Raw genomic sequence first — 17,040 nt, 5'->3', positions numbered from 1 at the left:
TTCAGCCCAAGGGGCAAAAGTTTTGTTCAAGATGGACTGATGCCTCTGCCACTCTGTCAGCGCCACACCAAAGAACGCAGCTTCAAAATTGCATGAACTGCAAGCTGCCAGGGACAAGGCAGTGCCACACAACACTGCCACATCACACTCACCAAGTCCCAGGGTGAGCCAAGCCCCAGGGTGAGCCAAACCACAGACTGGTCCAACTGCCAAAAGCGATGGATTTCCCCCAGAACAGGTCCACAACAATGGCAATACTGCTGGACCCAGTGAGAGAGTGGGAATGCCTGACAATGGTGAGGAAAAGCTGTCTCCATCCCTCCTGACAGCAGCATGAACTTAGGTCAATGGAAAACGATCCTGAAAGTGAAACCCTCTAGGGCAATGTTGCTCTCTTGTGGCAAGAGGGATGTTGTTGAGCTGATGCTTCAGCCCATTATAATGTTTATCTTCCCTTACCCCCTCACCATTTCCCTAACAGCATAGTACCTGCTGGTACAGACAGCCAAGTGGGGATTCAGGGACTAACTGGAGACGTACTCAATTAGCACAAGACAGCTCACAGGACTCTGCGGTGTGTGAGTGACCACGCATGTGAGGGTGGCAGGTTAGCAGGGTCTGACAGACAGGGTAAACCACCAATGTTTCCAATTAAATTATTTCTGTCAAATATGGAGTCCCTGAAGCAGTCAGGCACCTTCTAGATGCAAATCTTCGATCTCATTGTTCCCACTGTTATAAAGAATAAATCACATAATCTTGAAAACCAAACCCATGTCAGTGCTAACCATATGAAAACAAAACCACAACAAACGGAAACCTAGAGAGCCTCTTTAGTATGCATGTTTTCTCAGGGAAATAGGGATGTAGATAAAAGTCATTTGCCTTAATGTATGACATGGTTTTCATTGGTTTTGTAATAGTTTAAGTGACTTAGCCCTCATACCCAGATAGAGGGTAAAAATTGCAGGTTTCCTTTGGGTATGAAATGTAATGCATTCCTTTCCTTATTTTCCAGGGACATCAAACCTGACAACATACTATTGGATGAACATGGTGAGTATTGACTGCTTTCTCTCAGAATCTCTAATTCTTGAGATCTCAGCAGCATGCTCATGCTTTGTAAATCAGCTTAGATGTTGAATTCCTATCTAAATCTGGACTTTCTCTGCAAAGTCCCTCGAACACTTTGTGGATTTTGTAATTTTCCCTCCTACTGCAAAAGAAATGTGCAGATCTGAAACTTCAGGTCTGAAAACAAAGGAATTGAATATGAATTGAGATCACCAGGGACACTTGATAAAAAGAAGTTAATATTTTTATTAACAAGATTTCTGTGCACCGTCATAATCCCTTTTTAGGTGCCTACCAGTAGAACTGTACCAAGTACTTTATTCGCTCTTTTAGAACTTTTGAAGAGGTAAGAAATTTCACATAGCAAATTATTTCCCGTGTAGGTATTCAAAATTACCTTCTTAAATTTAGACATGGATTTTGGACATTTGTCTCTAGTTCTGCAAATTTTTAGTGCCTCTATATGTAGTTCTGGCTTAAATAGCATTAAAAAAGAACTAGACAACATAAAGAGTTTTGAACTTCCAGTGTAAATTCCATTTTCTCAAACATAAAAGGCATGATATGAAAAAAAACCCAGCTAATTTCTTTAATTTTACACATACACTCTCGAAGAAGTATTTCTCATGTATCTTCATGCAACTGTTGATAGGAAAAAATGAGAAAATACAGGTAAAAAGGACATTAACCTTTTGTCAGTTAGAACAGAAATACATAGAGAAAAAAGACTAAATGGAAAAAGGAGATGTGTGTTTGCAACTGTGGGAAAGCCCTGTGCTCTGTTCACTTCAGAAACTGATTAAAAGCAGATAATCTCTGAGAAAATATAATCTTGAAATTTTGCCAACAATAGTGTTATATTTCAAAATCTATTGTAGAGCTGCAGAGTATACAATTTAAAGTTGATTAAAGAGGTAACATCATGCAAGGGTGAAGTTTATCCCTGAGAACATGGAAGCTAAGTAATATTAGAGTTTTAAAACATCTAGAACTTCAGCAATTTAATGTTTGAGACCCATAAGTGTTAATGTTCCCTAGACACTAACATCAGCAAATAAGCATGAAATAGAAATGCCTTGTCTTTAAGTCCTGGGTGAATTAAAGATGTCAACAGCAACACAAAATGAGCATGAGTATGTTAATCTCTGATTGACAGCCTTTGAAGTACTGTCACCCTTATCTCTCCTTGCCCCTCACCAAGGTCAATTACTGAACAAAATCAGCCTCTTGTGAGAGTTTTCCTATCAAGCCTCAAGTATCACAGAGAAAAACCTACATGAGCATGAGCACTATGCTGCAAAATGAAGGCATTTATTGTGATTATGAGCTGTTCAGCAACAAAATTATCTGTAGGCAGCTTGGAAATTTTGGACTGGATGGCCCCTTTTCCTCAAAGTAGCAGAATGCTGCTCCCTCATAGCACACCTGCAGACAAGAGGTGAAACAACATGCTTCTCCAGATGTGCAAATGGATCTTGGCCAGCTCATGGATTCAAACAGGTTAAAAGACCTGTTATATGTCTGGGAGAAAGAATTCTCTGAACCTGGAAAAGGGTCTACACACATACTTCAACTCACTAAATGGGGCGATATCAGTGGGACAAGTGTGTGTACTGTGCTCATTTACCACAGGCTTACTTCACAGATAACTGAAACACATTGAGGTGTTTTAGATCATATGATTTATTTTGGATGTCTTCACTATACACGAGTATTTATTTCTCTTTGGTGACTAATATCTAGAAGTTTTGAGTTAGGATACAGATATACACCTCAGAGATGTATATTTTGCAAGAAGAATGCTATCCTTGAAGTTCCTAAAAGCTCTGATTAAGCTGCAACATAACTACATCATTTTTACAAAATCATCAGATTTCATTTAATGGAAAAATATGCTGAATATATGCACCACAAATATGTTAGGCTGCAGAGGAAGCATAACAAATTCACCTAATATGAGTCTAACCAGGTGCACAGGAAGGAACTTGATTTTAGCCCATGGCCTTTGAGATGGCACAATAGTTTCCTATACACTTGACTTTAGCCCTAGGTCTTTCTTACAGTACATTAAACAAATTATGTTTACATAAAATATCATGGAATTGGATATGCACAACATTTCTGACTGAGACTTTGTCTCAGTGAGTTAGATTCCTTTGGCTTCGCTGAAGAAACCCAGTCTGGCTGAAGTCAACATGTAGTTTACACCATTCACATTGCGTTACATTTCAAGTAGTCAAATTGACTGACTTTCATAACATATACCTAGAATATATATTACAGATATTTCTGTTCATTGAAACTAATTTCACTACAATTTATCTGTATCGCTTGGAGAACATACCTCAGGAATACAGAAGTAGTGAAAATGGGAGATTCTTCTTAACCCTTAAAAATGACTGACCTAATTTATAAATTAAAAAAAAAAACACAAAAACAAACATACAACATATTCAAAATCATTCTGGCAGAGAAAGTCCGAATTTTCCCATATACTTTTCAGCACAGCCACATCTCTACATTGCTGAGCCCAGGTTCTGATGCATTAGTGGAAATAAATATTTGATGATCATGAATAGAGTAATGCTACATGAGAATGGGATAATCAGCTGCTTAAAAAAGTGTTCAGCCTCTGTCAGAGGATGATTACACGATCTCCTGGAAAGATTCCCCATCCCACCTCTGAGGAGAGAAAGTAGGGACGGTTTCAGGGTTCACTCTCTGAACTGGAATCAGACCTCTCTAAGGAAATGAATGCTGTCCATAAAGCTCTTTTGTTACATTTCCTTCTCAGTTTTCCCAGAAAAGTCTTCCTCTTATGACTAACACTAATCTTTAAATTTGGTAGCAGTGCCCTGTTCTGCTAACATACATCTGAAATAGAACTATTCCAGACTCAGCTGAAGGAACTACCTAGTGTTTCAGGAGAGCTACTACTACTGTATTGTACAGAGAAAAGCATTATGCAATTCCCCTAAAGACAGTATTCTGCTTCCTCTACTATTCCTTTCATTTTAATGGTTTAGAACCATATAACTGAAATGACAGCATTTAGAACTAGAATCTGATAAGTCTGGTCCATGTTGTATTTTTTTTGTGAAATATCAAAGAAATTAAAGATGTCTTTAAAACTTTCCATGATCAATTAACTATGATGTCTAAATGGATGCAGAATTTCCTAAATGCAGAAAACAAGCAGTGGCAAACAGATTAGTACATTGGTTTTTTTCAGAGATGATGACATTTTTTCTATAGCTATTTGGTAGCACCATTTAAATTAACATTTCTGGTTGTTCTGCAGAAATTGCAGGGCTCTACTTTTTCATTCAGGGTTTGCATTGTACAGAGAGACCACACGATTATTACAGTCTGTTAACAGGAAATCTGCAAGGGTTTGATTTCCTCTCAATCAACTTTCCAGGACGTCATTTCATAAGATGCAGCAAGATCCCTGCTTGGTTTACTGAGGAAGAACTCCCTGCTGGGTCAGATCCAAGACCTTGGCCAGCATTTTATCACAACTGGTGGCAAGAGGAGATACTACTCATGGAACATGCCTTTTGCCACTTGGCTGTCAAATGTTTCAGTGTTTCCTATCACCCACAATTTTTGTAGGAGGATATTAGACCATCTCTGTATATTCCCTTTAGAATGTGGATGAATCTTTGTTAATGAGTTTGTTTAGTGCCACTTTGAAGCTGTGGCTGATATTGGCCTCTACAAGCTCCTGGAGCAACAAATTGTAGAAGTTCACCATCCTTCCTAAAGGGAAAGTGGTTTCTTTAGTGCATTTTAAAAAAAAGTTCCACTTCTAAAATTGCAGGATTAGATGAATAATAACTTAGAATCACAATATTATTCAAGATATTCAAAAACTCCTTCCACACTCTCCTGTCAGCAGAAAAGCCTCAGCCTTTTTAGTGTCTCATCAGGAAGTTTTGCCCAACCTCGCTTGCTGTAGCTAGTGTTACAGATATGCAGTCTTTCAGTTTCAGAGTCGAAGAGCAACCACAGTGGATCAAAGACCCATCTAACAGAGCTTCTTATCTCCAAGAGTCTCCAAGAAATGCATGACAGAGTAGGATATAAAAAGAGACTAGTTTTGGTGGTACTTTCCCAGGTGCTCACCCAGCTTCCAGCTTTTTGTTACTGAGGCATTTCCTGAGCTGGTTATGGTTTCCAAATATTTAATAACTTTCATTGCCCTTTTCCAAGATCTTTTCTGGTGTTTCCTTGAGTGAAGAGAACTTTAAGCATCCTTAACATCCTGTGTAAGGGTTCTTAGCTTGAAAACAGATTATGTGAAGACTCACTATGTGTTTGTTAATTTTGAAGGCGCTACCTACTAATTTCAAGGAATGATTACTATTTCTAGTCTTGAAACTGTTTCCTGATGGCTCTCTATATTGAAATCACAGATCTAATATTTCACTTTCAGACTTAACAAGACTATTTACATTTTATAGGTTTTGGGGTTTCTGTAGATTTACATTTTATAGGTTTACATTTTAGGTTTGGGGGTTTTTGTAGATTGGATTTTTGCATCTGATAGTGATGATTTTATTCAGTAAAATAATTTCATTATGAGTGAGCAAGGCTAATTGAATCTGGCATTCATAGTAACTTATTATAAATTATTATATTATTTCGTGATCATCAAATTTTTCCTTAAAACTGTGTTTCATTGATTACATCTCAGCTCTCATTTGAAAACTAACAGCAAAATCAAAAGTTGTAGCCAACGAGCAATCTTGGCCTTAAAAGCAAAAATGGTATGAAAGAAACCCACCCATATATTAATAATTTGAACTCCAGTATTAACTTCCAAATACCAGAACTGGTAACATTATTACTATATAGTGATATCTAGGAGACATCTACACTAAAGATGTAGCTGGTGTGTCTGCACTAGGGCTGGTCCTTATCCTACCCATAGACAATTTTCAGGGACTGTATCTCATTTAATCCTCTGATATTGATTAGCAAGCTGAAGGTTTCCAGCATAACTCATCCACCTGAAGCTATCTAGACTTTGAAAATACATCTGAAACTTTTACATGCCTATGTGGCCATTTTGCAGCCTAACCTTTCGAAATGCACGGCCTTGCTGAACCCATCTCTAGCCACGCACTGAGGTTGTACCAATCTCCCTAATGAAATGTGGAAGACTGCCAAGCCATGCCAAGTTCAGGGGGGTGTGTGAGCTTATGCTCTCATACATAGTACAGATGAACCCAGAGATGCTTTTTAAATTGTTCATAGGGTTTGACCTTCTGAGGGCAAATCAGATTGAATTCGCTCCAAAATATTACTGTGCTGAGATTTCTGATCAGCTCTAATGCATGCTGAGTTGGTGACATTAACTCCAATATAATATTTCTTCTCTCTGCCCTCAAATTCACCCCTTTCTTTACAGACTCAGAGAAATTCAATGAGGTTTGAAATCATGTACATTTTCCTCTGCTAAATGTTAGTCAGCCAACCCCAGACACCTTTCAGGACTTGTTCTAATAGTCATTATGATTTGTTCAAAAATTAAATAATAGTCCAAACAATGATCATTTGCTGTTTACCTCAGATACCGTGATTTCAGACCATGTGAAAAAGCGGGGCATAAAAGCCACATGGTATAAAGCTTTCCAAAGTCATACACTGTACTGCAGGTATTAACTTACTCTGGTAAAGCCTTATTGGAAGCCTTCACAGTCTGTAAGAGCTAAATCCAAGTGGCACTGACATTCTGCTTCAATATTGTACCAGGGTATAGACTTGGTTTTGACATTTAGTTGTTCCCAATCATATCCAGAAAGGGAGATCAAGTATAAGGTGTGAAGCTCAGACGGAAAAAAGTCCCCATGAACAGATATTTTGGAAAGAGTATGAGGTGTCCCAGAGTATTTACTGCAGCAGTAGCAACCTTCCCTTTTCCTATGCACAACAGTTGCAGTAAAAACAGGTCTTAGAGGCTGATAAGAAAGACTCCTATAGAGAATTGGGGTCTAACTGTTTTTCGGAATATTCACACCAGGAATGAAAAACATTTAAAAAAGCCAAAAAAAAGCCCAAACCCACACTCCACAAAAAAACAAACAAGCAAAAAAAATAAAACAAAAAAACAAACAAATCCTTAGGCTTAGAAGACTTGAAAACCTCCAGAACTCTACCTCGACACCCTACAGCCCTCCTCCACTGCTGACAGGCACAGGGGATTCACCCCCTTCTCTGGCTCCGTCCCAGACTCAGCCCCTCCCCATGCCCCCAGCTCCCACCAGGCGTTGTGTGCGGTCCCTGCAGCAGCACAGCCATTCATCTGCCTGCAGAGCACCTTGTTTTCCCTCCAGCGCCAATTAGCAGCCCTTTTAGCAACAGGCAAAGGCTGCCTGCAGACAGCCAGTGGGCCATGGAGTGGCCGTGTGGAGGGGAAGAGCAAAGGTGGAGCTTTTCCAGTAGTATAGACATGGCTCCACTGTGCCCTACGGCATGTAGAGGAGCTGCCTGTTGCTCCTGTATTGGCAGCAGGATGCATAGGAGCTATGCTTCCCAATTCATCCCTTAGCTTGCAGAAAGGCATTTTTAACAAAAAAAGAAAATCAACCAGTGTATATAACAATTTACGTGTGCTATCTTGGTTTTGTTAAATGAAAAGGACACTAATAAAAGAGAAAACAATGCACTGCAGGAGAGGCAATTTTGATTACAAATCAACTATATGAATCAGTCTGAATGGATGTTCTGCAATAGATGTTTTGCAATGGGCAATCATACTGGCAGTTTAATAGGGAGCATCACTTACAGTGCTGTCATATAAGTGACAGAACTTTTATTTATCTATCAAAAAAAAGGAAAGTATTAGTCTCCAGAGATCCTTGCAACATTTCGTTCTATATTGTACACGGAATTGCTTTACACTACTGCAATGAGGAGGCTATATGTGGTTAAGGTACCATTTCAAAGAAGCCTTCTGCCACAGTGTTTTATGGTGGCAGAAATGAACTGCAAATATGCTACACTTCAGCCACCAGGAAGTAGGAATACCATCTTGGAATTGTGATGTCAGGCTGGGCTGTGAACGTTAATTCATGTTATGACAGCTTAACATCTCCTGCTCCTTATAAAGGGATGGCTTTCATCTGCTCACAGCTTTTGTCTGCCCTGTAGATGTCTTCCTGAGCTGGGCATCTTAGGAAGAATGTGTCAATAAAATCTAAGCAGGTTTCTTGGGAAAAGTACAGAAAGCATGCAAGCCATTTCATCAAACACTTCTACTGTATCTCCCGTTTGGGGAAAAAGCTTTAAGTTTAGCAGTAGAAAGTGCCTTCTTCCTTTTCCCCTTCAAAACTAGCTCAGATCTGGCCAAACTAGTGTCCTCTGAGACATTCAGTTCACACATGTGTAGCTGCAGAGTCGTCATAGGCTGGCAGGTACATTTCCTGTGGACTTTGAGCAGGATCTAGGTTAGACTGTTGGAGCAGCATAACATTTGTTGATGCAGCTCTTCCTTCATCAGGCATCACTGTAAAATCCAACATCAGTCATTTGTTACAGTCTTTTCATCTTTGGCAGCAAACATAATAACAACCTCCCTCACTTAACAGCAGCATCATGCCCAAACTCTGATTCATTCTGTGGGTTGAAAGAGGTTGAGACTTGATTAAAAAAAAAAAAATCACATGACTTTATCACTCAAGAGTCTAGTCCAACACATGATGTATTAATCCTGATCTGAGTGCAGTGCTAAGCCGGGAAAGGGAGTGCCTTTCCCTGTACTCTGTCCTCCACAATGGCATCACCAGATATAATCACAGAGCGCATAATATGTACATCCCTCAACAATATAACACTAGTCCTACAGCAGAGATGCAAAACCTAACAAAAGACTTATCAAATTAAAAGTATGGTTTTAATTTTTTCAAGCTGGATTTATATTCAATTTACCTGGCAAGCCAGGATTAATAACTACTGCTTCACTGTGGTGGAGCAATTTAATCTACACTTATCATAAGCTACCCCAAGGAAAAAAGTAATGACAGAAGGTTGGGGCCATCCAGCCTGATGAGTTCAGTTTAAATCAGCTGTTTGGCTGGTCAGGCAGCACGTCCCCAGGCTGACTTCTGTCACTTATCATTCATCTTTCAACCTGCTGTCAAATGAATGATCGTTTGGGAGCTGCTCCTGTTACATACACACTGTTCTGTTACTGTAGATCTAATTTTATAGTTATTGTATGATAAAAGTATCATTTTTCTACTTATCTTCCTCTTTGCCCTGAGGAGACTCAGAAAAAAATGGGCTGATGGTGACCTGTAGTGGATGAGACAGTAGAGAGTGGCATGAGCACCTGACATTGTGAGAGGTGGCTGTAGCTGGAGATAAGGAGAGATAAATTTCACACACAGTTTCACAAACTGCTTCTGCGTTCTACTTACTGCTCAGAGAAAACAGATGGAATCATAGAATAGTAGAATGGTTAAGGTTGGAAGGACCTCAAGGATCATCTGCTTCCAACCCCCCTGCCATGGGCAGGAACACCTTCCACTAAACCAGGTTGTTCAGAGCCCCATCCAACCTGGCCTCGAACACTGCCAGGAATGGGGCATCCACAACCTCTATGGGCAACTTGTTACAGTGCTTTACCACCCTCTGACAAAGAATTTTTTCCTAACATCTAATCTAAACCTGCCCTCTTTCAAACCCTTTTAAAACCATTTCGCCCTGTCCTATCACTATCTCCAAGTAAAAAGTCCCTCTCCGTCCTTTTTATAAATCCCCTTAAGGTACTGGAAGGCTGCTATAAGGTCTCCCTGGAGACTTCTTTTCTTCAGGCTGAACAACCCCACCTTTCCCAGCCTGTCTGCATAGGAGAGGTGCTCCAGCTCTCAGATCATCTTCATGGCCTCCTCTGGACCTCTCCAACTGGTCCACGTCTTTCTTGTGCTGAGGACCCCAGATCTGCAGATATGACTCCAGGTGGAGTCTCACAAGGGCGGAATAGAGGCAGAGAATCACCTCAGCCTGCTGGCCACGCTGCTCCTGACGCAGACCAGGATACAATTGGCTTTCTGGATTGCAAGCCCACACTGTTGGCTCATGTCCAGCTTTTCATTCCCAAGAACACCCAAGTCCTCCTTGGTAGGGCAGCTCTCAATGAGTTCATCTCCCAGTACTTGTGTCTGAGATTGCCCTGACCCAGGTGCAGCACTTTGTACTTAGATTTGCTGAACTTCATGAGGTTTTCATGGGCCCATTTCTCAAGTTTGTTCATGTCAGGAAAAGATTCAGGGGTGATCAGCAAAACCAGTTCAATACTGCAAGCAGGTAGCAGGTTTAACCGCACAGGAAGAGTATTCCATCACTTTGCTTCCAACTTGATTTTTCTAGTTATGAGTAACATTTAATAATAAGTTTTCATTAATGCTATGAATATTTCCAATTAATTTTCTTTCCATTATCACTTAAATGTTAAATAAAGAGAGGAATATCTGTATGAAGTGCTATTTTAACTTCTGTTTCTACTTTGTGTAATTGCAGGACATGTTCATATCACCGACTTTAACATAGCAACCATAGTGAAAGGCTCAGAAAAAGCTTCTTCTATGGCTGGCACAAAACCCTATATGGGTAAGTTTTCAAAACCATTAAAAAAATGTAAGAAAAGTCACACATTAAGGTTGACTAATAGTATATTAAAAGGATTTTAAGTTGTAAAAGCATACAGTGGTTGTGATCAATTTCTTTTTTTGACAGTATATGTGTTTTAGCAGTGGAAAACATGGGAGAGGGAGGATGCCGTTTGGATGCAGTTTTAAGCAGGAGCTTGATCTCTACACTGCTTCTGGTCAGGTTCTCTTTGGGTTTGTGAAGCAAATTAATGAAAATTTCAGCTGCATTACTTCCTGTAAATCCTCACAGCTTGAGAAAAGAATATATGATTGATTTGCACCATTGTGGCTATGACTTACTAGGGAACACATAATGTCAGTTTTAAAGTATTTAGGTACATACTTAATTGCTTTGCTATTCTGAGTTCCTCAAAAATGTGTCTGTTTAAAATTAGAGTTCTCTGTAAGTGACCGCTGAAGTTCTTGCCTTCTGGCTTTTAGACCATTTGATACTTTTTAATTATATATTTAAAATGCATGATTGATTGAAATTTAGGAGAGTAAAATTCAGTTCACCTGTCCTCATGTGTCTAAAGGTTAAGCATCTTGGCTAAATTAATAATTCAAACTTCCCCTGAGCTGAAGGATAGAAGGCATCTCCTGAAGGTCATTTGTCCAACCAAAGTTAGGCAAGCTTCCTTGACTAAGTCTATGTGTGATTTGTCCTATTTATGGCTTCCTACAAATCTGATGTTTTAATTCTTTCTGTATATGGAATTGTCATTGCCTGAGCAGATGACTAGCCTAAGACTAAATATATTGGGATTCAGAAAATCATATATTAAGACATAGGTGTTGGCCTCAAGAGCCTTTTTCTAGCAGACATCCTCAGAGAACACCTAACACTCATACAATGGTGAAATATTGGTAAATTATCAAGTTATGAAAATGTAATTTGGGGGAACCGAAGGCCAGTGCATTACCACAGTTCTGATTACTAGCACAGGAGTAAAAGCATGTGCCCAAGAAATAGGAATTGACACTGATGTTTTTCAGAGCACAAGGAGCACTACACCATCCTGCACATGAAGTAGGCAGGCATCTGCAGGGTGCCTCCACACCAGCTGTGAGACTGTAACAGAGCAGTCCCAGGCACTGGATTAGATATGATATGTTTTTTGTTACAAATCAACAGCCAGCAGGAGCTAAGTCTATTGCCCTGAGCAGCTTGTGCACAGCAGTCCTGTCTAGGCAGTAAACAGGACACAATAACCTGTGTGTGGCCACACTGGGCTCAGGACCAGTGCACCAATCTCCGTCTTTGTAGTTGATAAATGTATAAGCTTAGAAATCTCTCAAAACAGACCAGAAAACATTTCATATAGCCCTGATTCAAGTATTTAAGTTATGCAGAGGGATGAGGATTTAGATTAAACTTTTCTCAGCAATTTGTACAGGTTAGCTTTAGCTGAGTGACTAGTTCAGTGACTCTGCTTAGATGAGATGAGGAGCACTGCACAGTTATGTGATACAGAGGATAAAGAGGTCAAGAGAAAGATGGGAGATGGGGAAAAGATTTCACCTTTGCACACTAATGAATCTGGTCTTGGTTCACCTCAGCTCATGTGGCTGTTCTGCCTCTGAACCCTCCTCCCCACACATCAAGTCTCCTCACAAGAAGAAACAGTACAAGAAAAATGCTCTCCTTCCCTTTATGAAGAGGCTATGGCACCATCCACCAGCTTACTTTTTCTCCAGTGTGCCTTCCTCACCTCTTGGAAATGCAAAGATACTGCAAAAGCCATAAGTACAGTCTTCACCACTAAGAAAGAGTCAGAAGAGTCATCCTTGCATTTATCTGGAGCTGTAAGAAGGCAGGAAAGCTTTTAGAGCTGCAAAAATCCTCTGTTTTGATGAAAAGTGATGGGTGAGGATACTCTGTGGCACAGTCTGGATATCAAAGCTTCAACAAACTAAATCTTAAGAGTCTGACAGATATGACCAGACATTCATTGGTGCTACTTTCCTCTTCTAGTTTCCAGCCTTTATTTTGTGTAGAATTATAACTTCAGTGAAGTACTACAAAGACTTTTCAGTTGCACTGATTTCTGGTTTTAAGACTGTATCAAAGGCTTTCCATGTGGCTTTTCCTTAGCCATTTAGACTGTGAGAGAAATGGAAAAAACCAGAATTTTGGTTGGTGGTAAGCTTTCATTACCAGGTTCATTACTAGGAATTCAAACCACTCTTTAACCTTAGTGTAAAAAGATGAAGTCACCTTCAAGCAAGGTACTTGCTGAGTAACAGAACCAAGAAAATTTAGTGTTTTCTGTAAGACATGTCTTATGCTATGCTGGTTTTTACAATGATGACAGTATGAGATGTGATGAAAGCCTTTTCCTCCTCTTGAAAGTTTATAAAGGCTTACTCCCATGCGGATCCTGTTATATTTAGTCAGATATGAGGGCACTCACCAGCTTTTCCCTTAGCAGAGGCACTTACAGGATTTCTCACTTGTTCCTATGGCCAATTTAAGGAAATAAACAGAAAACTGTTATCTCTAAAGCCTCCATTCCTCTTTGAAATCTGATTGAAATAGGCTGAGAAATTGCTAGGGAGCGATTTGCTCACATGCAGCATGACTGCATAAAACTGGTATTCAGGAAAAAAACACAGCAAATTGATATTGTGTTGTAAAAATGCCCTGGCTGTTCTGATTAAGATGCCTATCTTGTAATGCTAAGCATGGTGTGAGTCATCTCCTGCAGCCTTTTCTTAATCCCACTTCACATTAGCCTTTTTGCCCCTAAGTCTTTCTCAGCCTGAAATATTCTCTGCCTATTTCCCTACCTATTAAATGGTTATGCAGAATGCAATGTACCTGAACCTGGATGTTTCTCCAGAAATGCTGGCAATTTCTCTGTATTTCCCCTTCCCAGCCAATTCATTCAGACAAGTGAAATACCTGCCTCAGATAGGCAACAAAGACATGGACTGCAGTGTATGTAAAAGGAACAAGACCAACAGCCTGGTGAGGCAAGATACTTCCAGCTACTTCTGCAGATTTTCTTTTCAAAGCCATTGACCTGAAATGCTGAAGTGAAATCAACTTCTTAGAGTTTGGGAGTCCTTGTACTGTTTAGGTGCCTGTGGCTGTGGAAGACAATGTGTGCCTTCAGTTGTTTTGGGAAAACTGTGTGTCACCCACGCCTGATTTTACCATTACAAATCCACTGCTCAAACCCTCTGTAACACCTGTGATTAAGGTTTTATTATAGGAATAGCTCTTTGAAAACTCCTAAGGTTTCAGGCTGTCATCCTACACTGGCAAACAATGCCAAATGTCCTTTGAGACCAGGCTGGCTTCTGTCAGGCATAGCTGCTGCCAACAAATAAACACAAGCACCCGTGGAGGACCCCCTCCATTCTGCATGAGGTGTGGACCAGGAAAGCCAGTGCAGGGCAAGACATGGTCCTTGGTTGCAGCCTGTGCCTGGGGTGTTCAGCTGTGGCTCTTTCTTCCTGCAAAAGGCTATTGCTTGGGCCTCCTGTGTGTAAGGGAAGGGTGCATTTGCCTGACCAGAAGCACCTATGTAAGTCTTTGCCACTTTCAACACTGTTCCATCTTTATGAGAGGAAAAAAAAAAGAGACATTTCTTAAATTGCTCCCTTATAAAGGAGCTGCAAGAAATACATTTGTATCTCAAAGAACATGCTCTGTGCTGGACACTCATCTGCAGTGATGGCCCTCTACCCTGCATCAGGGTGCTCAGTTACAAAACCAAAAGTTAAATATTAAAACAGATCTAGAAAACATGACAGGTATCACCTTTTGTTTATTCCTCACTTTGGCATAATTTATGTGTATTTGAGTTCTATAGCACATGCTTTTTCCTTACTGAAATGTTTTGCCATGATCAATTTCCATACAACTGTGTAGTATTTGTGAGCATTGCAAAAACTTTCCATTCAGAGGTTTAGGGTTTGTTTGGGTTTTTGGGGGGTTTCTTGTTTGTTTGCTTGCTTGTAGGTTTGGGGGTTTTTTTCTGCTTCTAGTGGTAGGAGGGCTTGGGGGGCTAGGTAGAGGTTTTGATGTTTTCCTTAGCAGAGATTGAAGTTACCCAAATAATGCACTGTGACTTGACTCTACTTCAAAGCAAACCAATAAAATACATTTTATGATACAAACACACCTGACAAAAATCCAAAGCCAATAAAATCAGCCATAAATTATATGAAAAGTTTCACCTACCCCTTTCCTATCCTACAGGCTTGTTATCTCAGCTTTTCACAGCTCCTTTCATAGGTTACTGTCATGATGAAGAATGACTGTGTGCCTGAGATTACCAGAGGATTGTGAATTTACAATGGTCCACTGAATTTCCAAAATGTATGACTCATCCATATTTATTAATTAATACTGTGTAGGAGTACTATTGGACTCAGAAAAAAGCTAGTGGATGTCCTGATATCAACCCTGCAGTTAAAAAAAAACAAACCTGTAGGGCTACATTTGTTCCTAAGATAGGATAGTTAAAATATATCATGGATAAATTTCAAGTTGAGTCTTTCTTGCAGTCATACTAAACAGCGTTCTGAAATGAAATAGTGTTTTGTAGCTCATTTGACTGAAGTCAAGGCAGTGTTTAGGTTTTTAAAAATCCCACCCTTTTCCTGTGGAGGGTTTGACTGTCTGGCTGCAGACTTTCTGTGGTGATCTCGCTACCTGCCCTTTTGATCCTGGGGAAATATCACAATGCCAGCATGAGTCAGGAGGCTTCTGTTTGTTCTGATAAGCAGGAACCAAGAGTGGCCGTGTGAGACTCTGAAGTGCTGTAACAAATACTCACCATACTGATGGGGTTTTCAGCTTATGCTAGGAGCAATGTGGCTGAGGGCATTAAGGACTGCAAGCAGGCATTCAGATTTTTGTTCCACTCTGACATTAATAAGTAAGCAGCTGAGAAACCTCAGGAGATCAGGAAAGAAGTTATTACCTCCAGCTGTTCTTCACTTCTTTGTGCCCTCTGACCTGCTACCATGCTTTCAGATCTTCCAACAAACTACTAATATAATAATTTCTTTGACTATTTCAGTCAACAAAAACTCCACTCTGAGTTCAAGTAATAGTTTTGGTTTAGGCTTCTTATTAATTAATTTTTTGTTTATGCTTTTTTATTTATTATTTATTTATTTTATTTATTATCTGCCTGAAAGAGACTGATCTGTTGTGGAGCTCTGCAGGCAGATCTGAAGGGGAGTAGATGTCCAGAGGAGATGACAAACAGGTCGATAAGTGGGAATTTCCAGCAGCCCAGCAGGGCCCTTCTGCCCCCTGGATAACTCCTACTCTTTGGCCTTGCCACACAACTGCCACAGGTTTTTGCAGGCATAAACCGGTGCAAAGATATTTGCTAACCCCATAGCAGTATGTGAGGCAGGAGTATGTAATGGTTACAGAGTCACAGAATATTCTGCATTGGAAGGGACCCACAAGGATCAGTGAATCCAACTCCTCAGTGAATGGCCTGTAAAGGGATTGAACCTGTGACCTTGGCATTATGAGCACCATGTTCTAATCCCAGGACCCTTCTGCTGTGTCAGGTACACAGTCTGTCCTATGAATTCCCAGTTATCCAGACATTTAATTTCAGTACTGGGGCAGAACAGCTGCTGTCCATACAGCAGGCCAATCTTCCAAACAACACATGAATATTTTTGGACAAAATCTCTTCTACAAATTTCTAGAAAAACTAGCCCTGCAGCCACTGTGAGCTTTTGGATGGAGTAAGGAAAGTACTTCTTTATAATTTCATATTCAATAGTAGGAGACCATGGCACCCTCAGTGCTGCTGGGCTTTCTTTCAACAGGGTTAGAAACCTGGTTGTTTCTCTGAGGCTGATCCAGATGTTCAGCCACTAAGGGCTTGTCTGTGCAAGGGCAGTAAGTGAGTTCTGTTCAGTGGTTGAGTAATGCAGAGGGTTGTATGAGGACAGCAATCTGAGTCAGGGCAGGAGAGGTTATATGGCCATATGGCAAACTAATAAGGCATTCTAAATGCCATGTCTGTTTTCAGGTAAAGGTATCTAAATTATTTACTTTGATTGAGTAATTGCATTAAATACGAGTATTAAAACTATTGAGGTGTATTATGTGAATAATGGTCCAAAATCAGTTACACGCCTATAACAAGCCTAGACCTCAGACTAGAAAATCATCCCAGCATGGCCAGGCTTTAAGTAGCACTTTGCCTTGTACAATAGAAGTTAGCAGCTGGCTAACCTAAACCTCTGAGTCAGAAAGCTCACCATTATAATTTAGACCCTTTTAGCACATGAGAAAGTAAACACTAGGAGGTAAATTGAT

General features: G+C 40.1%; 1 protein-coding gene across 1 annotated transcript in view; it reads left to right on the top strand.

Annotated features, from left to right (window-relative positions):
- Positions 1-17,040, top strand: part of STK32B (serine/threonine kinase 32B) — a 175,487-nt gene that overhangs the window by 116,355 nt on the left and 42,092 nt on the right. Inside the window, exons 5-6 of the mRNA XM_032686574.1 lie at positions 1,019-1,056; positions 10,603-10,692. Coding sequence (XP_032542465.1) covers positions 1,019-1,056; positions 10,603-10,692 — 128 coding nt within the window. The remainder of the gene's footprint in view (positions 1-1,018; positions 1,057-10,602; positions 10,693-17,040) is intronic.

This window comes from Chiroxiphia lanceolata, chromosome 4 (assembly GCF_009829145.1).
Source record: "Chiroxiphia lanceolata isolate bChiLan1 chromosome 4, bChiLan1.pri, whole genome shotgun sequence".
Taxonomy (NCBI): Eukaryota; Metazoa; Chordata; class Aves; order Passeriformes; family Pipridae; genus Chiroxiphia; species Chiroxiphia lanceolata.
The sequence above is the reverse complement of the archived record's forward strand: the minus strand, read 5'-3'. Positions and strand labels throughout refer to the sequence as shown.